Source organism: Rhincodon typus, chromosome 16, assembly GCF_021869965.1.
Source record: "Rhincodon typus isolate 14 chromosome 16, sRhiTyp1.1, whole genome shotgun sequence".
In the NCBI taxonomy this organism is placed as follows: domain Eukaryota; kingdom Metazoa; phylum Chordata; class Chondrichthyes; order Orectolobiformes; family Rhincodontidae; genus Rhincodon; species Rhincodon typus.
In genome coordinates this window covers 24,780,248-24,807,266 of record NC_063347.1, presented here as the reverse complement: position 1 = coordinate 24,807,266, position 27,019 = coordinate 24,780,248, and the positions used below count along the sequence as shown (strand labels likewise).

General features: G+C 40.3%; 1 protein-coding gene across 2 annotated transcripts in view; it reads left to right on the top strand.

Annotated features, from left to right (window-relative positions):
* phf2 (PHD finger protein 2) overlaps nucleotides 1–27,019 on the top strand; it is a 131,258-nt gene that overhangs the window by 83,376 nt on the left and 20,863 nt on the right. For both annotated transcript variants that reach the window (XM_020523277.2, XM_048606181.1), the window contains exons 11-19: nucleotides 1,348–1,437; nucleotides 3,332–3,598; nucleotides 8,424–8,543; nucleotides 15,745–15,863; nucleotides 21,823–22,013; nucleotides 23,648–23,721; nucleotides 24,257–24,414; nucleotides 24,609–24,659; nucleotides 26,443–26,717. In XM_020523277.2, the coding sequence (XP_020378866.1) occupies nucleotides 1,348–1,437; nucleotides 3,332–3,598; nucleotides 8,424–8,543; nucleotides 15,745–15,863; nucleotides 21,823–22,013; nucleotides 23,648–23,721; nucleotides 24,257–24,414; nucleotides 24,609–24,659; nucleotides 26,443–26,717 (1,345 nt within the window). The remainder of the gene's footprint in view (nucleotides 1–1,347; nucleotides 1,438–3,331; nucleotides 3,599–8,423; nucleotides 8,544–15,744; nucleotides 15,864–21,822; nucleotides 22,014–23,647; nucleotides 23,722–24,256; nucleotides 24,415–24,608; nucleotides 24,660–26,442; nucleotides 26,718–27,019) is intronic.

Sequence of the window (27,019 nt, the reverse complement as noted above, 5' to 3'; positions counted from 1 at the left end):
AGAAATAACCAACTAGCCTTACCTTGCTGACTTTCCAATTGGGACTTACCTAAGTTCTGGTGCTAGCCAAAGATTCAAACACGCCCGGAGTGTAGAGTACAAGAATTGGCAAAACATGTTGCAGCTATATAAAACTCTTGTTAGGCCGTATTTGGAGTATTGTGTGCAGTTTTGGTCACCACACTACAAGAAGGATGTGGAAGCTTTGGACAGAGTAGAGAATGTTCACCAGGATGTTGCCTGGTCTCCAGGGCATTGACTATGAGGAAAGGTTAAAAAGGCTGGGATTGTTTTCACTGAAAAGACGGTGGCTGAGAGGAGACCAGAGGTCGACAAAAGTATGAGAGGCATAGATAGGGTGGATAGTCAGAGGCTTTTTCCCAGGGTTGAAGTTTCAATTACAAGGGGGCACAGGTTCAAGATCAGAGGGGGAAAGTTTACGGGAAATGTGCGAGGGAAGTTTTTCATGCAGAGAGTGGTAGCAACCTGGAATGCACAACCAGAAGAGGTGGTGGAAGCAGGCACATTGACAACATTTAAGAGGCACCTTGATGGGTACATGAATAGAGAGGGAAGAGAGGGATACGGATTGAAAAATAGCACATTTGTTTTTAGATTAATTGGGGCATGATGGTCAGCACAGACTTTGAGGGCCGAAGGGCCTGTTCCTGTGCTGTACTTTTTGTTTGTTTATTCATTTGTTCAAAACATCTGAAGAGCAAGTGACTTATTGAAGCATGGCAAGAGACAGAAAATGACATGAACTGTTTAGATAAAGCCTAAAAACCAAGTTTCAGTACTTTGGAAATAAAAACCAAAAGAACTGCGGATGCTGTAAATCAGGAACAAAAACAGATGTTACTGGAAAAGCTCAGCAGATCTGGCAGCATCCATGAAGGAAAATCAGAGTTAACGTTTTGGGTCCTGTTCTGAGGAAGGGTCACCGGACCTGAAACATTAACTCTGATTTTTCCCTCACAAATGCTGCCAGACCTGCTGAGCTTTTCCAGCAACTTCTGTTTTTGTTTCAGTACCTTGGCACTGCCTGCACACCACAAATTCTGGCCCTGAAAATAGTTCCAGATACATTTTGACTTTGTGCAGTTAAAAGAGCAGTTTAGAGCTGCAAATTTTCTCTTTCAAGTCTATATCCTTTTTTTTCCTACAAAGGTCACTTTAGAAATTGCTTTCTGACACAAACCACAAAAGCACAAAATAACTTTGCACATTCTCAATCATTAGTGAATGATGACACTTCCTGGTCAGCAGGATTATTGTCAGTCCTCTCCATTAGCTGCAATTAATATTTATCAATTATTGACCTATTTCATAATATTTTTATTTAAGGTTATAGCTGATCATGAAGATGAGATTCCAGAAACTATTAAAACAGCACAACTTATTAAAGAATTTGCCAAAGAGATACGAATAGCAGAGGTAGGTTTTTTCCTGTAATCGGCTGCAATATTTTATTTCTTGTATGCATTAAAGACTAAAGATACTAATTAATGATAGAAACTTCCTAATGTTCTTTTTTTTAGTTACTTTTTATACTAAGATTTTTCTTTGCTCAGTAAGTGTAGTTTTAATAAGTTTCTTACTTTAAAAAAGTAAATATTTTGTTGTGAGATTGTTTAATGAAAATGAATGGAATTCACTAAAACATAATTTTTTCCAGCAAAGTCAAATGAATTTTAAGTTATGTCCATAAAATACCCTTCTAGGGGTTAAAGCTGCAGTATTTCATAGAAACTTATAATATTTTAAGTTTAATTTTTTGCTAGATGTAGTTCATAACTGGCGCAAAATTGTTAAAAATGTGAATATTTGAAAAAAAGGCGAAAAAGAAGAAAATTTGATTAAGCATCCCTCATTGTAGATCATCAGTGATGTCGTTCTTTTTATACATTATTACCTGGAAGATTCAGACTCATCAGTTCCTGAGGATGTTTTCTGCAGCATCACTGGAACATCTAGACGTCTTTGCACTGCTAGACCCTTACAGGGATACACTGTACAGGGATGAAATATTTCTGTTGCCAAAAGAAAAGTAGGTGGAGTCTCAGTAAATATTCTAAAAATGTGTTCTGTAATATTGCTGTGTTTTCAGACTCTATATTTTTGCATGGTAGAAACATAAATGCCATTCCAATAAATAATGTGAAAACATCAATGTTTTCTATAAGGTACTGCAGCTTTATATAAAACACTTCAAGTTATATGTAGGTATTTTTAATCAATTTGTTCAGAGATTACACACCTGTGGACCAGGTGGGACTTGAAACTGAGTCTTCTGGCTCAGAAGTAGGAACACTACCACTGTACCTCAAGAGCCCCCTCTAGTTGTATGTATGATATCTGAACACTTTGGTTACGGATGAGTATTTTTAATACATAGTACTCATTTTAGTTAGACTGAAAATTTAGTAGATGTTACAGAAATAAATTTAAGTTAAATACAGATAATTTTTTTTACAATACAAAACCTGAGTATTGCTGAAAAAAGACACATTTTGTTGGAAGCATTTTGTCTTGTACTTAACAGGACAATATGTAAGAAATACCAATTTAGGGGGAAAATCAACATTTACACTGCATGAGAGGAGAGAGCTGATTGGTTGGCAAATGGACTCTGATTAGTTGAGGTTTTGCCATGGCGAATGAACCAAATAATGATGATTGATTGTTAACTGCTAGGCTTTGTTTAAGTTTTTAAACCAGGCAGGTTGACTCTGATTGGTCAAGATATTGCTCTGAGAAATGAACTGGCAATGGCTGTCATTTGTTTTGTTGAGTTGAAACAGACTCAATTTGTGTACATTTTCATTCTGTCTTCAAAAGCCAGCATCCTGTATATTAATAATTAACTTCTAGTACTCACAAGCATGCCACACTGTGACCCTGATTGACAGTCCAAAGTTGGAATTGTTCCAAGATGAAATACTTCAACAAAATGTCTTTTTTCATTAATACTTAAATAAATATTTTGAATAGAAGGTATTTGGAATTCAAATTAAGGTCATACAAAAACAAATTTTCCCATTTTGATTTTGAATTTTTTTTATCCATGCATGATAGAACATTAAAATGAATTTAAAATGAAATTCACAAAGCATAACTAAAAATTACACGATATTTTAAGGAAATAGTTTATCGATGATCAGAATTTATGCCACATAAGGCATTAAGTCTTCGTTTGCTGTTAGATATTCAATAATAACTCATTCTGGGCAAGTTGTGGAGCAGAATAATTGTTTTTCAGCTTGGTGTCAATATTACTGTCAGTGAATTACAGATTAGATTACATTTTCAAATATTTACCTTCTTACAGAGTGCACTTAAAACAAATGAAAGTGAGGTGAGTGATATTATCAGTACAGCCAAAAGTCCTGCTGTACCTGCCAAACTGCCAGCACATACAGGAACAGCATCTATTGAAAAGCCAGAAAAAAAGAAAGCTTCACGGGCCAAAGAAGGAGGAAAGAAGAAAGGGAAGAAAGAAAAAGAAAGTACAGTATTAGTTCCAAACCTTGACATTCTTGAGGCACACACAAAGGAGGCTTTAATTAAAACTGAAGTGCCAAAGAAAGGGGGAAAGGTGAGTTTTATTTCCTGTATTGTGAAAGTTAATTCGTCTGTCTATCACTCGGCGCTTCGTAAATAGAGTAATGCAAATTCCGATGAAAATGTAATAGTTGAAATATATTCAGTTCCTTTGTGCAACATGGTTTAAAGTTAAGCAGATGTTCTGTATTCTTAACAGAAAGAGCTGGAAATATCCAGCAGGTCAGGCAATATATGTGAAGAACATTTTCTTTTGCATGATCTCCTCAGTATTTTAGAGAGCTGAAATATTAACAGAAACTGCTAGAAATTGCTTTTTGTGCTCTAATATCCTGATGCACAAGAAATAGTATTTGCATGCAAATATAATTAAATCTGTTCTTATTTATTTGGGTCATGAAGCAATAAGATCTTTCAGGGGTTGAATTTTACTGTCCTCTCTAGTTATGGTAGTGGGCGGGGAACCCATAAAAGTTCCTAGATGGCCTTCCTGAAGGGCTGTCTCACCTGTCCCTGACCTTTCTGCAATTTTAAGGGAAGTGGGGGATAAGGCCTGAGTTGGCTCTCCCACTCTCACCCTATTCAATGCCTTTATTTACTGAATGAAGGCTTCTACCTGCCTAGTCACTATTTTTGGGCTGGCGGGAGGAGATTGGGGACTTGAAATGAGAATCCAGCACGTCATCGTGCTTTGGCCTGAGGTTGAAAAAAGAGGCATTGCCCTCCAATCACTCAGCCCCTTTACAAATTAGGCAGACTCCCTGCCTGGTCTTGCAGCACCCCCCATCCTTGCCCCATCACCGCCCCATCACCCACAGCCCTTGCTCCGAGACACTGAACTTTGACATATCCCACGAGGAGCTCGAACAGTTCATCCACTTCACCAACACCTTCCACCCCAACCTTAAGTTCACCTGGACCATCTCTAATACCTCTCTCTCCTTCCTGGACCTCTCTGTCTCCATCTCTGGCAGCCACCTAGAAACCGATATCCATTTCAAACCCACCGACTCCCACAGCTACCTAGAATACACCTCCTCCCACCCACCTTCCTGCAAAAACACCACCCCCTATTCCCAATTCCTTTGCCTCCACCGCATCTGCTCCCAGGATGAGGCATTCCACTGCAGTACATCTCAGATGTCCTCATTTTTCAAGGACTGCAACATCCCCCCGTCAGTGGTCGAGAACGCCCTCGACCGTGTCTCCCGCATTTCCCGCAACTCATCCCTCACACCGCCTCCCCGCAATAACAACGAAAACAGAATCCCCCTTGTCCTCACGTACCACCCCACCAACCTCCAGATTCAACACATCATCCTCCGACACTTCTGCCATCTGCAATCCGACCCCACCACCAAAGAGATTTTTCCCTCCCCACCCTTATCTGCTTTCCGGAGGGACCACTCTCTCCGTGACTCCCTTGTCCACTCCATACTTCCCTCCAGCCCCACCACACCCGGCACTTTTCCCTGCAACCGTAGGAAGTGCTACACCTGCCCCTACACCTCTCCCCTCACCCCCATCCCAGGTCCCAAGAAGACTTTCCACATCAAGCAGGTGTTCACCTGCACATCTGCTAATGTGGTATACTGCATCCGCTGTTCCCGTTGTGGCCTCCTCTACATCGGGGAAACCAAGCGGAGAATTGGGGACTGCTTTGCAGAACACCTATGCTCGGTTCGCACTAAACAACTGCACCTCCTAGTTGCGAACCATTTCAACTCCCCCTCCCATTCCTCAGACGACATGTCCATCCTGGGCCTCCTGCAGTGCCACAATGATGCCACCTGAAGGTTGCAGGAACAGTAACTCATATTCCGCTTAGGAACCCTGCAGCCCAATGGTATCAATGTGGACTTCACAAGCTTCAAAATCTCCCCTCCCCCTACCGCATCCCAAAACCAGCCCAGCTCGTCCCCGCCTCCCTAACCTGTCCTTCCTCCCACCTATCCCCTCCTCCCACCTCAAGCCCCACCCCCATCTCCTACCTACTAACCTCATCCTGCCCCCTTGACCTGTCCGTCCTCGCTGGACTGACCTATCTCCTCCCTATCTCCCCACCTACACTCACCTTTATTGGCTCCATCCCCACCTCTTTGACCTGTCTGTCTCCTCTCCACCTATCTTCTCCTCTATCCGTCTTCTATCCATCTCCCCCTCTCTCCCTATTTATTTCAGAATCCCCTTCCCCTCTCCCATTTCTGAAGAAGGGTCTAGGCCCAAAATATCAGCCTTCCTGCTCCTCTGATGCTGCTTGGCCTGCTGTGTTCATCCAGCTCTACACCTTGTTATCTTTGACTTATGGGGCTGCTTGTAGTTCTAGTAAGAGCCACACTCCAGTAGTGCTGTTGGGGCTTTGGAGCTGTCAGTCATTGAGATGGCTGGCAGGTTGCTGAGGTGAAATGTCCTCCTGAATCAGAAGCAGAAGTTCCCTCTCCTGTTAACTGTTAACTGCAACTATTTAATATTCCTCGAAAGTTAAATGACTGCAGGGAAGACAGCACTGATAAAGTTGAATTCCCCACTGAGCCTTCTGTTGGTGGGTACAGAAACCCCACTATCCAAAACACCTTGACTCGGTTTATTCCAAAGGTAAGGCTGGAGCATTTGTAGCAATCTTTCAGCCAGAGGTGTGGAGTGGATGCTCTATCTCAGGCTCCTCCAAAGGTCCCAGCATCACAGATGCCAGTCTTGAGCTAATACAGTTCATTCCCTGTGATATCAAAGAACAGCTGAAGGCACTGGATACTGCAAAAGCTGTAGGCCATGACAACATTCCGACAATACTAGCAGAGACTTGTGCTTTAGAACTTGCCACACCCTTAGCCAAGCTGTTCCAGAACAGTTATATTATGAGCAAGATACCCAACAATATTGAAAATTGCTCTGGTATGCCTATACACTAAATGCAGGACAAATCAAACCTGGTCATTTACCTCTCCGTCAGTCTACTCTTGATAACCAGCTTGATATTAGGAATAACCAGCTCTCTGGCACTCCGTTTGGGTTTCATCAGGGCCACTTAGCTCCTGACCTAATTACAATCTTGGTTTGAACAGGGACCAAAGAGCTAATGTGAGGCTAGATACTCTTGACATCAAAGCTGTATTTGATTGAGTGTGCCGTTAAGGAGCCACAGAAAAAGTAGAGTCAATGGGAATCAAGAGAAGAACTTTCTGCTGGTTGGAGTCATATCTAGAATGAAGGAAGTTGGTTGTGGCTGTTGGAAGTCAGTCACCTCAGCTCCAGGACATCTCTGCAGGAGTTCCTCAGTGTACTGTCTTTGACCCAAGCAGCTTCAGCTGTTTCACTGATGACCATCCCTCCATCATAAGTTGAGAAGTAGGGCATTTTGCTAATCATTGGTTGCGCAACACTTAGCACCATTCACCAGGTACTTCTCAGATACTGGAGCAGTCCGTGTCTGAGGATAAACGTGAGAACACCACCATCGGCAGGTTCCCTCCAAGTCACTGTCCTGCTTGGAAATATATCACCATTTCTTCAGTGTTGCTGTGTCAAATTCTGAAACTCCAAATCTAATAGGATTGTAAGGTGTACCTACTTCAGAGGTTCAATAAGTCAGCTCCCCACTACTTTCTCATGGGTAATTAGGGATGAGGAATAAATGCTGGCCCAGCCGGTAAAGCCCCTGTTCCATGACTGAATAACAGAAAAACTCTCAATCCCCATCGCAAAGCAGTTTATCTGGTTATTATAACCCATTGCACTAGTTTAGGAGCTTGTGCTACACAATTAATTGTTGTGTTTTCTACTTTTCAACATTGATTGTACTTCAAAAGTTCTTCATTAGCTGTGAAGCATTTTGGAATTTTCAGTAGCCATGAAAGGCGGTACTATAACTGCAATTTTTTCTTCTATTCTCTTTTACCTTGGAACTATTTCCAGCCCAGTTTGTACTGTTTACATCAGGGGCAACAAAATATTATTTTTCAAATTTGCCCATGATCTAACTTGCAGCTAATGGTTATGGATCGCCTTCAGTAGTCAATGTGAATAGTACATATAGAAACTGTAAAGGCTAAACCTCTGCCAGAAACAGACAGCTGGCAACAATACATTTCTAATGGGAGACACAGAAAAGCCATTATTCTCAAAACAATTCTATTCTCCTCACAATAGAGATGTGAGTGTTGGTACTTTTATTATTTCGTTCACTTTCAAGCTGCTATTTTTATTGACCAACTAAAATATTTATTTATATCACTTTGGAAACAGTCCCAAAGTTATTGCAGCATTTTTTGCCAAAACGTGAAAACATGCCATGGCACCATTGTTAAAGTACACTGTTTAGTGCAGTAACTGAACACATGTTTGAAACTTTAATTTTACTGTTACTATGCTAAAATGTTTGGACTTGTACAAAATCTGTGTACCCAATCCCGCTGCTTAATACATTGACATAGAGGAAGGCATTAATTTCCTAAATGCCACAGTACTTAAATTGGTACAAGACAACAGGCATAAGTTAACAATTTGTTTTCCAAAATAGTTGATGCATACCTCTACAAAAGGATTTCTACTTACACTAAACACATCCTCCATATACTGGCGAGATCACAGCTAATAGGCTTCCTATCAGGAAGAAGCATGAGTGGGAATGGACCTGTGATTGCAGGAGCAGTTTCTTATCATTTCCTTCTATTCTATTTAATGGGGTGTCTGTTCTCTGATTGTGTGTCTCTGTAAGTGGATTTTCCTTCGCGATTTCCAGTAGATTCGCCTATCGCCCTGTGTATTTTAAGCATTGGTTGTCATTGTTGGGTTAATATTCCACTTCTTTCTTCACATTTTTTAGCTTTTCATGCTACATAAAATTCTTTTTCTTCCCATAGGCTTCAAAAAATATGTTAACTGTGGCTGGCAGAGAAAGTGTTAACAATCAAAATGATGTAGTAAAATTTGGAATACAAGAGCAGAACAAAAGCAAAGCTGAAGTGAAATGGAAATATAAGGTAGGGTGATTCTTTGAAAATGTAACTCCATTATCAATGGCTTCTTTTAATTCTTAATGCAATGATTTGTAAGACATTTTATAATTTATTTCGGTTTCAAAGTTTCTGTGCAATGTACTTAATTTGGATTAGACACTAGAATCAAAATTTCCAATGAATTTTCTTTAGTACAAGCTAAGAACCCAAACAATGGTGCCACTTTCCTCCATTCCTCTTCATATGGCTTTTGGCTATTTAAAAGCTCAATTTAAACGAGCATCTCAGTTTGTTCCTCTTGCTCCATGTGGCAGGCAGGGACATTTCCAGTCGCCCGGATCAGCATGTGTGCAGGAAGTGTCTCCAGCTACAGCTCCTGGAAGCTCAAGTTTCAGAGGTGGAACGGCAATGGGGACACTGTGGAGCATCCACAAAGCAGAGCGTATCATGGGTAGCACGTAGACAGAGGTGGTCACATTGCAGGCAGGAAGGGAATGGGGACCACCAGACAGAGCAAGAGAGATAGGCAGCTAATGCAGCAATCTCCTGTGGCCATCCCCTGCAAACCAGATGTACCGTTTTGGATACTGTTGTGGGGAATGACCCTTCAGGGGAAAGCAGCAGCAGCCTAATGTTACACCATGGTTGGTTCTGCTGCAAAGGGCAGGGGTAAGAAGTGTGCCAGAGCAATTGTTGTAGGCGACTTGTAGGGGAATAGACAGCTGCAAATGAGACTCCAGGATGGTATGTTGCCTCCCTGGTGCGAGGGTCAAGGATGTCTCAGAGCAGGTACAAGATGTTCTGGAAGGGGAGGGTGAATAGCCAGTGGTCGTGGTACACATCGGTACAAATAGCATAGGTTAAAAAAAGGATGAGGTCCTAAAAGCAGAATACAGGGAACTAGGAAGAAAGTTAAGAAATTGGACCTCAAAGGTAGTGATCTCAGGATTACTACTGGTGCTGCATGCTAGTCACAGTAGAAATAACAGGATATATCAGATGAATACGTGGCTGAAAAGATGGTGTCGGGGGGCAGTTTCAGATTCCTGGGGCATTGGGACTGGTTCTGGGGTTGGTGGGACCTGTATGAATTGGACAGGTTACACCTGGGCAGGGCTGGAACTGATGTCCAAGGAGGAGTGTTTGCTAGAGCGGTTGAGGAAGGTTTAAACTAATGTGCGGGGGGGATGGGAACCTATGTAAGGAGTCAGAGAAGGAGGGAGCAATGACAAAGCCAAAAGGTAGAAAAGGGAATAAGAAAAGTGACAGGCAGAGAAACCAAGAACAAAATTCAAACAGGGCTATTGAGAAAAATAAGAGCGAGATAAACAATGTTAAAAAGACTAGCTTAAAGGCTTTGTGCCTTAATGTGCGGAGCATTTGCAGTAAAGTGGATGAACTAATTGCGCAGAAAGATGTAAACGGGTACAATATAATTGGGATTTTGGAGACACGGCTGCAGGGCGACCTGGAAGGGGAGCTGAATGTCCTAGGGTATTCAAAATTTAGGAAGGACAGGCAAAAAGGAAAAGGTGGTGGAGTGGTATTGCTGGCCAAAGAGGAAATTGACCCAACAGTGAGAAAGGATATTAGCTCGGACAATGTGGAGTCTGTATTGGTAGAGTTGAGAAATATCAAGGGGCAAAAAAACATTTGTGGGTGTCATATATAGACTCTCAAACTGCAGTGGTGATGTTGGGAACGGCATTAAACAGGAAATTAGAGATGCATGTGATAAGGCAATATCAGTGATCATGGGTGATTTTAATCTGCACATAGATTGGGCAAATCAAATTAGCCACAATGCTGTAGAGGAGGAATTCCTGGACCGTATATGGAATGGTTTTCTTGACCAATGTGTGGAGAGAGCAGGCCATCTTAGACTGGGTACTGTGCAATGAGAAGAGAATCATTGCCAGTCTAGCTCTGCAAGACCCCTTGGGGGTGAGTGACCATAACAGGGTAGAATTTTTTATCAAGATGGAGAGTGAGGTAGTTGATTTGGAAACTAGGATGCTAAATCTTAATAAAGAAAACTATGAAGATATGAGGAGTGAGTTGGCCTAGATAGAGTAGGGAGAGTTACTTAAAGGGATGATCTGCAGCAACTGTTTATTCCTGTCTGGCACAAAAGCAAAACGATTAAGGAGGGCAGTCCATGGCTTACAGAGGAAATTAGAGGTAGTATGTGATCCAAGGAAGAAGCATTCAGATTGTCCAACAAAAATAGTATGTCTGTGGACTGAGAACAGTTTAGAATCCAGCAAAGAAGGACCAAGGGATTGATTAAGAAGGGTACGAAATACAGTACGAAAGAAAGCTTGCAGGTAACATAAAGACTGACACTAAGAGTTTCTATAGGTAAATGAAGAAAAAGGGATTGGTGATGACAAATATAGGTCCCCTGCAGACAGAAACAGGGGAATGTATAATAGGGGACAAAGAAATAGCTGAGCAACTGAATATATACTTTGATTCTGTCATCACAAAAGAAGACACAAATCAGATACCAGAAATGTTGGAGAATGCAAGATTTAGTGAGAGAGAAGAATTGAGGGAGATCAATATTAGTAGAGAAATGGTGCTGGAAAAATTGATGGGATTGAAGGCAGATAAATCCTCAGGGCCTGATAATCTACATCTTAGAGTACTTAAGGAAGTGGCTGTAGGAAAAGTAGATGCATTGGTGGTCATCTTCCAGGCTTCTATAGACTCTGGAACACTCCCTGCTGATTGGAGAGTAGCGAATGTCACTCCGATATTCAACAAGGGAGGTAGAGAGAAAACAGGGAATAATAGGCCAGGAAGCCTGACATCGGTAATGGGGAAAATTCTCGAATCCATTATCAATGACTTTATAGCAGAGCATTTAAAAAGCAGTGGTAGGATCAGACAGCGTCAGCATGGATTTATGAAGGGGAAATCATGCTTGACAAATCTGTTGGAATTCTATGAAGATTTAATTAGTAGAGTTGACAAAGGGGAGCAATCAATGTGGTACATTTAGACTTTCAGAAAGCATTTGATAAAATCCCGCATAAGAGATTATTGTGCGAGATTAAAGTGCATGGCTTTGGGGGAAGTGTACTGAGATGGATAGAAAACTGTTTGGCAGAGAGGAAACAAAGACTTGGAATTAAAGGCCTTTTTTAAGCTGGCAGGCAGTAACTAGTGGGGTGCCACAGAGATCGGTGCTGGGACCCCAGCTATTCACAATATATATTAATAATTTGGATGAGGGAACAAAATGTAACATTTCAAAGTTTGCACATGATACCAAGTTAGGTGGGAGGGTGAACTGTGACGAGGATGTAAAGGTCCTTCAGTATGATCTGGACAGATTGGGTGACTGGGCAAATCAATGGCAGGTGCAGTATAATTTGGATAAATATGAGGTTATTCACTTTGGAAGCAAAAACAAGAAGGCAGATTACTACCTGAATGGCTGTAAATTGGAAGAGGGACCTGGGTGTCCTTGTGCACCAGTCGCTGACGGTAAGCATGCAGGTGCAGCAGGTGGTAAAGAAGGCAAATGGCATGTTGGCCTTCATTGCAAGAGGTTTCGAGTACAAGAGCAGTGATGTGTTGTTGCAGTTATACAGGGCTTTGGTGAGGCCACACCTAGAATATTGTGTGGAGCTTTGGTCTCTTTTTCTGAGGAAGGATGCTCTTCCTCTCGAGGGAATGCAGAAAAGGTTTACTAGGCTGATTCTGGGGATGGCGGGGCTAACGTATGAGGAGAGATTGACTAGGTTAGGATTGTTTTTGCTGGAGTTCAGATGAATGAGGGGGAATCTCACAGAGAATTATAAAATTCTAATAGGACCAGACAGGGTAGATGCAGGGAGAATGTTCCTGATGTTGGGTGTGTCCAGAACTGGGGGTCACAGTGTAAGGATTCAGGATAGACCATTTAGGATGGAGATGAGGAGACATTTCTTCAACCAAAGAGTGGTGAGCCTGTGGAATTCGCTACCACAGGAAGTAGTTTATGCCAAAACATTGAATGTATCCAAGAGGCAGCTAGATATAGCACTTGGGGTGAAAAGTTTATGGGGAGAAAGCAGGATTAGGCTTATAAGTTTGATGATCAGCCATGATTGTGATGAATGTCAGAGCAGGCTCAAAGGGTTGACTGGCCTCCTCCTATCTTCTATGTTTCTACGTTTCTATCGATTGATAATAAAGATACTTTTATATATTTTCTCATGAATGTGTTCTGTAATGTTATTACACACCTTTGGAACAGGTACTGGGTTTCCTGGCTCAGAGGTAGGGGCGCTAACACTCTGCCACAAGAGCCCCTATAAATGTACTACTTTATATCTGGAAGTGCTATCACCCCCACAACTGAATGGATTTTTTCCCCATCACTAAATCACCGTGATTTCTTTTTGTTATTAACAATTAACCACCTGCAGTAAATTACTTGTGTAGCCACTATGATTTTTTTTGGAGCAGATGGAATTTGAATCTGGTCCTCCTTGAGGCATGGACACCACCACTGTGCCATGAGAGCCCTGTGGATCTGCTTAATAGATTTTTCTTAATCAACCAGTTCAGACAAACCACTGGAGCAGGTTAGACTTGAAACTAGGCCTCCGGGCTCAGGGGTAGGGATGCTACCACTGCCACATAAGACCCCTATGGGTCTGTTCTTTTTTTATTTTTAACTACTAACCATCACCAGTAAATCACCCATGAAGCCAAATAAATATATTTACATGCAAAGCCCATTACGGATAATGCAGATAATCAAAAGTGAGGGAAAGGCAGGCAGAGATGGAAGGGGATAAATAGACTTTTTTTAAAAATTAATCTATTTTTCTGATCAACCTGTTCAGCGATGTTAATACACACCTCTGGAGCAGGTGGGTTTTGAACCAGGCCTCCTGGTCCAAGGGTAATGATACTACCGCTGTGCCACAAAAGCCCCAGTTTGCATGATGTATGTAATTCTCATCAAGGATCGGCAGCTGAACCATTAGCTTACCTAGTTCTCCCTAAAGATGCTGACTGACCTGCTGAGCATTCCTAGCATTTTCTGTTTTGAGGTTAGTATTTAGATTAGATCATATTTATAAGGGGTTATTCCTGTTGTGAACATCTGGAACTAAAATGTTTTTTTGAAGGTATTCTACCAGTTCTGTGAAATTCGGAGAATACTTATTGAAACAATCTGGAACATATAAACCAATTTTTGGATCATGTAAGCTAAGCATTTTGCATTGCATGGTTTACTTCATCATCCGTGCATCAGAACTCCAAAAACAGGGAGTCATTTCAATGCTTTAAACATCCCTCTCCTGCCTATGTAAATACTCTCTGTTTTATGATCTTTAATCTATTGTTCAAGAAGTTCAAAAACATTTTTTCAACTTCCTAATTTTGTGTGATTTTATATAACTCTTAGGCATGTCATACTATGGCATATCATTAAATCTATTTTTCAATGGTTTTTTTTTAATTCTTGGATCTGGAGCCTGTTGCCAATGTTTGGTTGCCATCTAAGCAGCATTAGTTTGTAGGTTTTCAAGTTGGAAAACTTACTTAAAGAAGGGCACCAGTTAAAGGTTATAATTTTCCTTCCCCCTGATGCCTGCAAAACAAAAAATCCTGCTCAAAGAAATACCAGAAGCTGATTGCTAACAAAGCACCCCCTTTGATAAAAGGTCTAAAAAACAAACCCATAAACTTGTCTGAACTCCCATTGTCTCTACACTTTCTGTAACCCACAAGCTAATGACAGCTCCATTTGTCAATGGCGTATCTCCTGACTGATAGGAAATATCACCAGCTACAGCCTGGTTAGTGACGTGCCTGCTGATGTTCAGGTTTTCAGTCTGCCATGGTAAAGCTGGACAACGCTCAACTGCTTGAAGACAGGCCAAGGAAAATGTAGCCACATGCTCTACAAATTCAACATGAGGAACAGTTCAAATTCTGACTGTGGCCATCCAAATCAATCACCCATATAATGAACTGTTTCCCTGAGAGATCCATTTCTGTTGGCATCACAACCATTAGCTCAAGCTGTCAAATGAATTTTTTCCTTGACATCAAAGTATAACTCCTTCCCCAGCCCATTCTACATTTATTTGTTATTAAATCCATGGTAATTCATTTGATTGAATTTGCAAAGAACTATTAAAAATTAAATAAAATAAGTATTTTAAAAATTCAATGGTACAGTAAATTAGTGCACATTAGGTGCTCATGTTTTATGAAGCATGAATTCACAAATCAGGACTAATTTGTCCTGCCTGCATGGCTTTTTGGTTTATTGTGATTAACAATGCCTAGTAGTTTATTTTTTATATGAGTGATATGTGGTGGATGTTTCTTAAAGATAGCCTACACTTCTAGTTCAAGGTTGCAACATATTATAGTCAAACAGAGTCTGATTTTATAGAAGACTACAATAGAGCTGCAGTTTTTGGTGGATGCAGTAAAGGAGTAAATAGACCTAATAATTTTGGATTTATAGTGGACTTGGATCTCACCAGTACGTAGCCTTTATGGGGGTGAGGAGTCAATCAGAAGGAGGTATGTTCTTTCAGTGGTGGGTAAGGAGAGACTGCTTGCCTCTTTATATGAATCATCATCATGAATTATACACAAAACAGAAAGAAAGAAGAAATTCCATGCACCTTTCATTGATTGAAGATGGAGCAAAATGCTTTACAGTCAACTAAGTCCTTTTGAAATAGAGTCACCATTGTAATGTTAGTGATATGGCAACACACAGCAAGCTCCATCCTTTGAGATAAATGGTTACTTAATATGTTTAATGACATTGATTCAGAGAAATTTGAGCTAACACTTTAGCTAAATTCTACTTTTCTTCAAATACTGCTATAGGAACATGCAAACATAACTTTGGTTTAATGTACCACCTGCAAGATGGCATCTCTGACAATGCATCATTATCCCTGCAATCAGTCAGACCAAAATGCAAGTCGAGATTATGTACCAAAGACTTGGAAGGGGAATGTAATTCACAATCTTCAGACTTGGAGGCATGAGTTCTCCCAGTCAGCCAAATTCAATATGGGAAAAAAAGCTGATGATTTTTTTTACAGTTGTCTTTAATGAGTTCTTTGTAATAATGCAACTATAATAGGAACTCTAAATGTAATGTTGAATAAACACTAACGTTCAATAACAGGTGAAGTGACACTCGTTAAAAATGAAAAACTCATGCCTGCATTTCTTTACTTCCCAGAACAGTAAGCCAGATTCTCTGCTCAAAATGGAAGATGGAAAATCAGACAAATTGTTTTTAACAGGAAACAAAGACAATAGCAAGCTCAAGTTGGTGTTCACTAATAAAAAACTGTTGAGGTGTGTGGCTAAAGTATTTAATCAAAAATATCTTCATCTGTATTTGATGGAACCTCACCTGAAGGTTTGAATGGATTAACTGAATGAAATGAGAGCTTAATTAGTTTAAAAAAAAGGTAAATGCTGCATGAAGACTAAACCTTCTCCAGAGGTATGAATGCAGCATGAAATAAATGTGCTACTTTACAAGTTATGTTGTGTCATGATATATAGTTGTCTGATCTAAACCTGGACATTAATACAGTAATAATGGTTTAATTCTTTAATCTGAACCCAGAAAACTAAGTTTGATCATGGATTATTCATTTATTTAATTCTATTTTGTAAGAAAATTATTTGTGCTGTACAAAACTGTTCTTGTTAAAGTACACTCCAGTTTTATCTTGACGCGAGACTGTAGTTCTGCTGATCAAAGACATATATTCTATGATGGAATAACTCCATAGTGGCCGGTATCCCTCACCAAGTCATCTTTTATTCACACGTGGAGAGTCCTTGACACTGATCCAGTTCCCTCAGAGCCAGCTCTCAGATTGAACAGGATGTCTGACGCAACTGTTTATATCTGTCAGCCAGGGCTCCCTAACCAGACAAGATTAACAGCCCCAATCAGGGATCTTATATTCTATGAAGTCCACCTGGCTGACCTTGTTACAGTCACAACAATTGTAGTCAAAGTTACCCAACAGTAATATTTGAATGATTATGGAGATCACAGCAATTAAATAGTATTACATTTTACTGCAGTAGTCATTGAGTTTCCTCTTTAGGTTTCCATACCTTGAGTTCTCACTGCTTCATCCAAAGCCTCACTTACAGCCCTGGTCCCTGTGCAAAGTGTTGAACTGCTCAATGACGTGAGCTTGATTAACGCAGAGAAGTAGGAGGCAAAGGAGTGGTGAGCAGGGCTGCAGTTGCACAGTTGTGTGATTATAGGCAACAAGGAGAGGGAAGAGTGGGGAGGTGAGCGGAATGGCAAGTGGGATGTGAGGAGGCAGAGAGTGAAATGGACAATGGTGATGCAGAGCAGTGATTGAAGCTGAGAGTGGGGTAGTAAGTGAAGTAAAGAATGGGGAGGTGAGGGCAGCAAGTGAAGCAAAAACAGGCTAGTGGAGGGGCAGTGAGTGAAGCAAAGAGTGCAGAGATAGGGTGCAGCAGAAATGCTTGTAAAGGAAAATTTTCAGGGTTATGGGAAAAACAAGGGGGTTGACACTATTTGGAAAGTTCCTGCAAATACTAGGTACTATCAAGATGACCTGAAGGTTGTATTGATCTAAGGTTCTAGTCTCACCTATCTAATTATTCACTTTATTGCTTTTTGTTTATGGATTCCCTTCTTAAATAATTAGTAAACTCTGTGTCAGTGATAATTTGAGGAAAATAATTCCACATTCTAATTATTTGTCTACTCATCTTTAATTCTTACTGCATATGATCATCTTAAATTTATGCTCACCCATTGCTCTACATAACAATGAAAAAAGTTAATACTTCAATAGAACATTTTAATTTTGGAAGCCTGTATTAGGTCACTGTTTAACTGACTCAATTACCATGAAAACGACTGTAACTTCTGAAGTTACTATTCTAGTAGAAAAGCTCTTAATTCTTCATAACATTTAGTGCCTCTACACTAAACATTTTCAATCCTTTTTCATTTTTCTTTAATGGCTTGTCCAAAACTGCAGTCAATGTTCCAATGTTAGCTGAAGGTTTTGAACAAGTTCAACACCATTTCCTTGCGTTTTATATTTAATGTGTTTAAATACCACATCAGGATTCAGTTTTCATTTTTAAAACTTCGTAATTTTCTTGCATTGTCATTGGAAATGTGCTGTAAATCTTCAAACTTAAGGCCATTTAGGTCCTCCATTCCATTTATAGTCTTACTAATGTGCGTCCCCATTTTCATGTCCAAAGTATTTTGTTTCAATGTTTTCTGTATCAAAATGTAAGCACATCTTTCATTAATTAATAAAAAACTGAACGAACTGCAGATGCTGTAAATCAGAAACAAAAATAGAAATTGCTGGAAAAGCTTCGTAGGTCTGGCAACATCGGTGAAAAGAAATCAGAGTTAGCTTTTTAGGTCAAGTGACCCTTCCTCAGAACTGATGGTCGCGAGGAAAATGGCAGTTTATAAGCAGAAGATAGGGTGGGAGGAGGGGTAAGGAGTAAATGATAGGTGGGGCTAGAACTCAAAGAGAGAAAAGAACAGTTGGACAGACAAAGGAGTGGATAACGATCTGGCTAAGAGGGTGAATAGCTATTAATGGAGACTGTTAGTGGCTAACAATGGGTTGTGTCTAATAGCAGACCATGTGATAACAAGTAAAAACCGAAAGAACTACGGATGTTGTAAATCTGAAACAAAAAAGCTCAGCAGGTTTGGCAGCATCTACAAAGAAAAATCAGAGTTAATGTTTTGGGTCGAGTGACCCTTCCTCGGAATAGCAGACCATGTAATAACAAGGCCTGGTGTGTGGGAGTTGGGGTAAGGACATGGGAGAGCTCAAACTCTAAAGATATTGAATTCGATATTGAATCCAGAAGGCTGCAGCATCCCCAAGCTGTTCTTTCAGCTCGTGCTGAGCTTCACTGGAACACTGCAGCAAGCCTGAGACAGGCGTGTTGGCCAGGGAACACGTTGGTGTGTTGAAGTGACAGGTAACTGGACATTCACGATCTTTTCTGTGGATGGAAAGTAAGCGTTCTGCGAAGTGGTCACTCAGTTTACGCTTCATTTTCCCGATGTAGAGGAGACCACATTGTGAGCAGCAAATCCAGTAGACTAGATTGTGTGAAATGAAAGTAAAGCGCTGCTTTACCTGGAAGTTGAAGGCTCTTTGATAATGAGAGGGAAGAAATAAATGGACAAGTGTTGCACCTTCTGCAGTCGTAGTGGAAGGTTGTGTGGGGTTGTGGGCCATTGTTGGGAGTGAAGGAAGAGTGGACCAGCCATGTCCTGGATGGAACAGACTATGTGGAAGGCTGACAAGGGAGTGGATATGTCTCTGATGGTGGCATCTTGCTGGAGGTGGCAGAAATGACAGCTAATTATCCTCTGGATGTCGATGCTGGTGGGATGGTAGGTAAGGACAAGGGGGACCCTATCACTGTTGCGGGAAGGAAGAGAGGGGGTGAGGGCTGAAGTGTGGAAGGTGGATTAGACCAAGCTGAAGGTCCTCTTTGTCTTTATCTATGATCCCACCAGAATCCACATCCATAGGATCATTAGCTGCCATTTCCGCCACATCCAACGAGATACCACCACTAGACGCACATACCCTTCCCCTCCCCTCCCTTGTCAGCCTTCTGCAGGGACCGTTCCCTCCAAGACTCCCTAGTCCACTCTTCCTTTACTCCCAACAACCCCCCACAATCTCACGGCACCTTCCACTGCAACCGCAGAAGGTGCAACACCTGTCTGTTTACTTTCTCAGTATCCAAGGGCTCAAACACACGTTCCAGGTGAAGCAGCGCTTTACCTGCACTTCACACAATCTACTGTACTGCATTTGCACTCACAATGTGGTCTTGCCAACATCAGGGAAACAAAGCGTAGACAGGGTGACTGTTTTGCAGAACACTTGCGTTCTGTAGACCCTGAACTTCCAGTTTCCTGCCACTTCAACATATTATCCTGTTCCCTGGTCAACATCTCTGTCTCGGGCTTGCTGCAGTGCTCCAGCAAAGATCAGCACAAGCTGGAAATACAGCATGTCATTTTCCACTTGGGGATCCTGCAACCTTCCAAACTCCATTTTGAGTTCAATAACTTTAGGACTTGGAGCTCTCCCAGGTCTTTACCCCCAACCTCCACATACCAGGCCTTGTTATCACATTGTCTGCTATTATAAACAATCCATTGTTAGCCACTAACAGTCTCCATTAATAGCTATTCACCCTCCTAGCGAGATCATTATCCGCTCCTTTGTTCAACAGTTCTTCTCTCTCTTTGAGCTCTATCTCTATCCATCGTTTACTACTCACCCCCTCCCCCATCCTAACGTCTGCCTATAAACCAACATTTTCCTAGCTACCATCAGTTCTGAGGAAGGGTCACTCAACCTAACACATTAACTCTGGTTTCTCTCCACAGATTCTGCCAGATCTGCTGAGCTTTTCCAGCAATTTCTATTTTTGTTTCTTTTATTATTTACATCCACATCAATTATGTACACTTTTCCCCCATTGTAATGATGATTTGAATCACATTGATCACTTGATTATTGAAATACTGGTGCTAATGTTTATGGATGCCTGTAGGGACCATCCAGCAGGGGACACGAAAGTAAAGACAGAAAATGCTAGAACTACTCAGCATGTCCAACGGCATCTGTGAAAAGAGAAACAAGGACCTTTCTTATTGACCTGGATGTGAAGTTCCTGCCAAATCTGGCACTTTAGGCAGGACTTCATTCAATCTTCTGTGTATCACTTCCCACTTACACCCGTCCAAATTGTTAATCCTTCTATCGAGCAAGTGGGAAGAACGGTGGCACAGTGGTAAGGGGCTATAGCTGTCGACCACTCACATTGTCCCCAGAACTCAAGAAATGTGGAGCAAGCAAGGATCCAGTTGGTTATTGTGACAGGGCACTAGAGTATAGCATTCGGGAGGTCAGTGATCACTGGAAATCAGAAAACAATTATCTCATCTCAATGGGTTGGTGATCACAAGACAGAGGGGAACCGGTTAATGTGGGAGGTTGATAGTCACAGATTGGGAACTAGAGATTGGAACTTGAAAGATTGGCAATTTCATGGATGGAGATGGGAAGAGAGGAACCACAATCGGCACTGTGGGAATCTGAAGGCTTTCTTCATGGACTTGACCTAGTTGACTAAGAGTTCTGTGAAAAGCACCAACTTCTGTTGCTCTTTTATTGCCTGGGAAGCTTGCAAGCCAACTGTTATATTTAAACCGAACTCCTAAATTTGCTGTGGGATCCTGATTTTAAATATTTGCATGAAGTTTCCCCCTCTCCAAGGCAGGACATCATCTGTGCCTTTGTTACCTTGACACAACAATTTCAGTTTCATCACCTGGCTGGTTTCTCGATTTTCTACCCCCAGGCTGAGGTCATTCAAACCTCTGCTGTTATGTCTTATATTGCAGTAAGTCCCATTCCCTAGCACCTACACTTTCTGACCTTCATTGGCTTCTAGTCAAGCAGTCTCTTGATTTTAAAGCTTGTACCCTTGTTTTTAAATCCCTCCATGGCCTTGCTTTTCCCTATTTTGGTAATGTCCTTCAACTCCAAGATATCTGCACTCATCTAATTCTGGCCTGTTGTCCATTCTCAAATAAAATCACCAATGGTGACCATGTATTCAGTTGCCTGTAGCCTCGAAACTCTGAAATTTCATCCCTATACCTCTGTGTCTCACATTCCTTCTTTAAGGCACTTCTTAAAGCCTCCTTCATTGTCCAAGCTGTTTGGTGTCTGGCTCAGTATCCTCTTATGAGTCTTGGTGTTATGCTTTATTTTATAATACACTTGGGAGTATCTTGGAATATTTTGTTACATTAAAAAGTGCTATATAAATTGTTGTAATACTTGTTGACATGAAACCAATTTTCATAGAAATTGCAATTTAACATAGTCTGGGGAGATTTTACCATTCAAACATTTTAGTCCCCATCCTGATCATTTGCCATTGGTAACAGAATGTTGGTAATGAAGTCATTGTTTCTGCAGATTAGTTGAGCATCCTTTCAATGACTGCTGCAATTATTTAAATCAAGTTCTGATGTCAAAATTGTTTGAAAAGTAAAATGATTTGAACATTCAGTCTGATGAGCTTAATGATTGGTTTGTATTAATTACTATATACTTTCTAGAGAGGCATTATTTGTGTTTGCACCGTAAGAGAAAGATGAACATTTTTACAGTTGCTCCTGACCGCTTGGAAAATATTTTTATTTTGATGTCTAAATATTATACTTTAACAGTTGTAAAGGAGTGAAGACTCAAACAAAATCTGTAAAGTCTGATCATGTGTTCGGCTGTTTGCAAAATATTAAAGAAGACAAGCCGAAACCAGTAAAAGATGAATACGAGTATGTTTCAGATGATGGTGAATTACAGATTGATGAATTTCCAATAAGAAGAAAGAAAACTGCTTCTAAAAGAAATTTAACATGTAAGTAATATTTTCAGAATTTTATGTTTGCACACAACTGCAAGTATCTGCAAGTTCATCTATCATGACTTGGAACTATATTGATGTTTCGTCGTTACCATTGGGTCAAAATCCTGGTATTTCCCTCCCTAAAATACTATGGATCTACAAACCTACTATGGCAGTCGTTCAAGAAGACGACTCACCACCACCTTCTCGAGGATAACTAGGGATAGGTAATGCTTGACTAGCATGCAGTGCCCAGTTCCAGTGGAAGAATTAAGGAAACCCGTATAATGTAAGTCAGTATAATAATACTGATTGCTGCTATTTTTAACGTCCAGAATTAAAAGGAGTAAAATTTCTTCTCTTTATGACTCTTTGATAAGTGTTGAACAAACAGCATTTTACCATCTCAAACCAGATAAAAAGGACTTTGTAAAACAATCTGGACAGACTGGCAATATAGAACAACTGATCGCAATCTTGAGACTGTGAGGTTGGGGGTAGGGGTCGGATGGACAAAAGGGCTGTCACACTAGAGAGTTGGGTTGGGGAATTGAGAGTGAAAGAGGCAGGGTTTTAGGGCAGAATGAGCACATGAATGGATTAAAAGGTGAGAATTTTAAATTTGTGCTATTGCCGAGTAGGTGACAAATTAGTTCAGCAAGGACAGGAGTGAGCAGAACCTAATGTGGAATGGAATACAGACAGCAGGATTTTGGATGAAATGAAGTTCACAGACATTTGAGGAATAGGGAGCTGGAACAGTCAAGCCTGGAGATGACAAAGGCATGGATGAGGGTTTAGTTAGTAGTTAAACCAGAGCATGGATAGATGAGTGGAATTCTGACAAGTGAAGATGATCATGAAGCTTGGAAATTGCGTCACCAACCTGAAGAAACTGGGAGCCCCTGAGAATGACATGGCGGAGTACTTGTTTGACAAGCACACCCAAAGGGAGAGTGACTGAACTGATTGTGGGGAGCAAGATTATGGTGTCTATTGTGAGACCGTACCCCTCTGAACAATTTGATAGCATTTGAGTAAACACATTAAAAAAGGTGGACTAGGGTCTGTATCTTCATTAAACTGAATAGGTTAGAAAAGGTTATGGGGCCAGAAGCTGAGGGTTGCAGTCTTATAGGACAAAGGTTGCAAGCTATCTGCTTCAGCCTGGGAGTGACTTCGGAGAAGGGGCGGCACGGTGGCACAGTGGTTAGCACTGCTGCCTCACAGCACCAGGGACCCGGGTTGGATTCCAGCCTCGGGCGACTGTCTGTGTGGAGTTTGCACATTCTCCCCATGTCTGCGTGGGTTTCGTCCGGGTGCTCCGATTTCCTCCCACAGTCCAAAGATGTGCAGGTTAGGTGGATTGATCATGCTGAATTGCCTGTAGTGTTTCAGGGAGGTGTAGATTAGGTGGGTTGTAGGGGGATGTGTCTAGGTGGGATGCTCTGAGGTTTGGTGTGGGCTTGTTGGTCTGAAGGGCCTGTTTCCACACTGTAGGGATTCTATGATTCTATGAAGATTGAAATTGGTGGTTAGAATGCAATTTGTTGGCACAGAAGATGAAGGCTTTTGATCTCCCAATATTTATCTTATCTGTTAATAATCATTTATTTCATCCATTAACTATCTTTTTTGTTTCTTAGTTTTAACAAAGACCAAAGAGGGTGTGGGACACACTGAAATGAGGGAACCTGTGGTTCAACACCGTTCTAATCAGGTATGTCAGCATATATTTAACAATTACTTGTGGAATTAATTTTATAAGTGCTTGGGCTCATAATACTGACCGTGGCTTTGCTGTTACTGTTAGCTGAACAGAATCTTTAAAAAATTTACTCATTCATGGAATATGGGTATCACTTTGGCCGTCCCTAACTATTCATGAGAAGGTGATGGTGAGTCATTTTCTTAAACTGCTGTAGTCTGTATTTGCAACAATATATGTTAGAAAATGTCCTGATTGCATTGGAAGGATGTGCCAACCCCCAACGTTACAGACAATTCTCCCAGCTATAGTGTTTCAGCCATAGCAGTGTTAAATTGCATTGGGAATGAGGTGACCTGGGACACTACTGTCTAACTTGGGAAACTTGCAAAGCTGTTGCAGAATTAAGATTGAAAGTGCTTGCACCAAAAGATTAAGTAATAATTGTTTTGGATGATTAAAACAAATCAACTTTTAATTTCTTGTTCTATACCCTGTTGTGCATCAATCACTTGCAATTCATTTTTATTTTTGGGTTCACATGCAGGATGACAATTCATCTGATGAAGATTCACTTCATATTGATACTGAGGCAAAGCCAGATCCTAGCACTGACAGAAAGAGTGAAACCAGTAGTTCTGCTGGGATACTGGATCTGTTACAAGCCAGCAAACAGGTTGGCGGTCTTGAATACAGTGGAAACAGGTATGAGTCATAGCTCCGAAGATGGAATTTAGAAATGATGTTACATTTGACCAGTAAATTTTAATGTCTTCTTTAAAAAATGCTGATCTGATTGTTAAGGGCGTCACTGTTGTTTAGCTTTATTATATTAATATTTTTTATTTGTTTAATCTAAATATTTGATCTGATAACATCTTTTCATATGTCTTTTGCAGCAAGGTTGTTAAAGCAGCAAAAGTCACCAACTGTGATATCACTGATTTCAGGTAAAAATGATATCCTCATGGAGCTAAATGTAGTAATTACAGTTAAATAGAAAATAATTCAGATGGTAAAGCACATATTACTGTAAAAGTGGAAAACATTAGTGGATGTAAGATTGCGAGGGATGATGTGGGGATGTTTGGCTCATTTCTTAGGTATTCAGTTCCTCACATTTGTTTATTTTACATTTGTAAGTTTCAATTCAATTTTGACAATCAAAGACAGGGAAATTCCACAATTTTAGCTCCACTGTGTTTTGTAAATTGTCAGTGCTTTGATATGAAATGCACATAGGGGCTTTGTTTAAAAATATAGATTTATTTTCTTACTGTTGGACTAAGTTACTACAGGTATTCATAGTATAATAGAAACTTGCAAAGATAAGGAGTCCACATGGCAATGTGTCTGTGTGAGTCTTTGAAATGAGCAGTCATGCTTAGTCCAACACTCCCATTTTCTATCTGTAACCCTGAAAATAACTCAAATTAAAATTATTTATTAAATCAGCTTCCATTCACTTTTTAAGTAGTGTTCTTGATCCTTATACCTGCCTGATTGGTTTATGATTTTTATCTCTCTTCTACTCATGTAACCTATCTTTTTACTTTTCTCTTTGCCTGATCACTTCATTCCCCTAATTTTAAATTACTTAGGATTTAAATTTTGATAGTCCTATAGCATCGTTTGAGGTTCCAAATTAGCAAAAGAGATCTTGAAAATAGATTCGAAGAAATGTGAATTTGTGCTAGATATGCTGGTATATGTTTAAACGCGATTGAAAATTGGTTTGGCCATGTGTATAGAAAATTTCAAAGTACAAAATTTTTTTTATTTTAAATTTTTATTGCTCGGAAGCACGGCATATGAACCTTAATTTACAATATTGTAGACTGAGGAGGTACTCAGCGCACATTTCAACTTATAATTTGATTTAAAAAGTAGTATGTTTTGAGTCAGAGAAATCTGTAAGAAAGTTTTTAACAAAAAAACCCAAAAGAACTGCAGATGCTATGAATCAGGAACAAAAACAACGTTGCTGGAAAAGCTCAGCAGGTCTGGCAGCATCTGTGGAGGAAAAAACAGTTAACGTTTCGTGTCCAATGAACCTTCCTCAGAACTGATGGTGGCTGGGAAAACCTGAGTTTATATACAGAAAAAAGTGAGGGGGATGGGGTAGGGATTAAACGATAGGATAGAGCCCAAAGAGAGAGAAGAGCAGTCGGATAGACAAAGAGTTGATAACGAAAATTTTTAACTTTCAATTTTTTTTGTTCCCGTAATATATGTAAATGCATATGGATAAACATAATAAAGTTGAATTAAGAGCTCCAGGAAATGGGAGCCCCCAGATTTGGATGCATTTTTAAACAGCAGTGAGACAGTAAACAGAATAAAGGGCCATCCCACAGAGATGCTTTGAAAATCAAGCGCTAACTCAATCCAGCTATACTTAGCTTTTATATTGTTGACCAGGGTGAGCAAAGACATTAAAGAGCAAAATAAAATATTTGTACATAAAAACATAAAATCGTTATGAAGAAAAGATTTTTCATAGTGCCCTATTGGAATAAGGTTATAATTTGGTTTGGTTTGAAGTTGAGTGTTATAGTTTATCGGTTCTCTTGGGATTAATACACAAATGTGTAATTTTCCACTATTTTGTGCAAATTCCTAGCAGACAGTGATAACAGAAACAAAGCTGTAAATATGGTATCTATGTTTGTTAGTTTTTCTTCAGCTGACTTCTCTTACGGAATCATATAACTCTTTTTGCTTCTATTTTAGCCAACCACCAGCCTCACCCAGCACACAAGAAGCCATCCAGGGCATGTTGTCCATGGCTAATCTCCAGTCCTCAGACTCCTGCTTACAAACTTCATGGACCAGCAACCAAGTTAAAAATAGCTCATCCATAGTTCAAGGATCAAAGAAAACTGGTAGCAACATTAATAAGCACACAGGGAAACGATTAGTCAAAAGCACTACACAGACCACTATTGACATTAATGATTATGAAGACCAGGACAGCCTAGGAGCATGTTTCAAAGATTCTGAATATGGTAAGTGAATTTGATAAATAGCAATGACACAACTGATATAATAATGGAATAAAGCATAGAGCAATTGCTGACTAATAGCTGTTGTTCAAAGTTATCTTGCATCTTTGACTGAGATTAACCAACTTTGACGTAAAGAGAATGTAAAATATCCCTACTACAATTTGATCTTTTCAGTGTTCATAAATTTGTTTAACAAAATTCTTTGTTTAGCAGTTATTCATTTAGAACTGCTGGTTGACTTAATTAGGAACAGCAGAACCTTGGATTTCAGTGATAAACTACTTAGCAAATGTTGTTGAAAT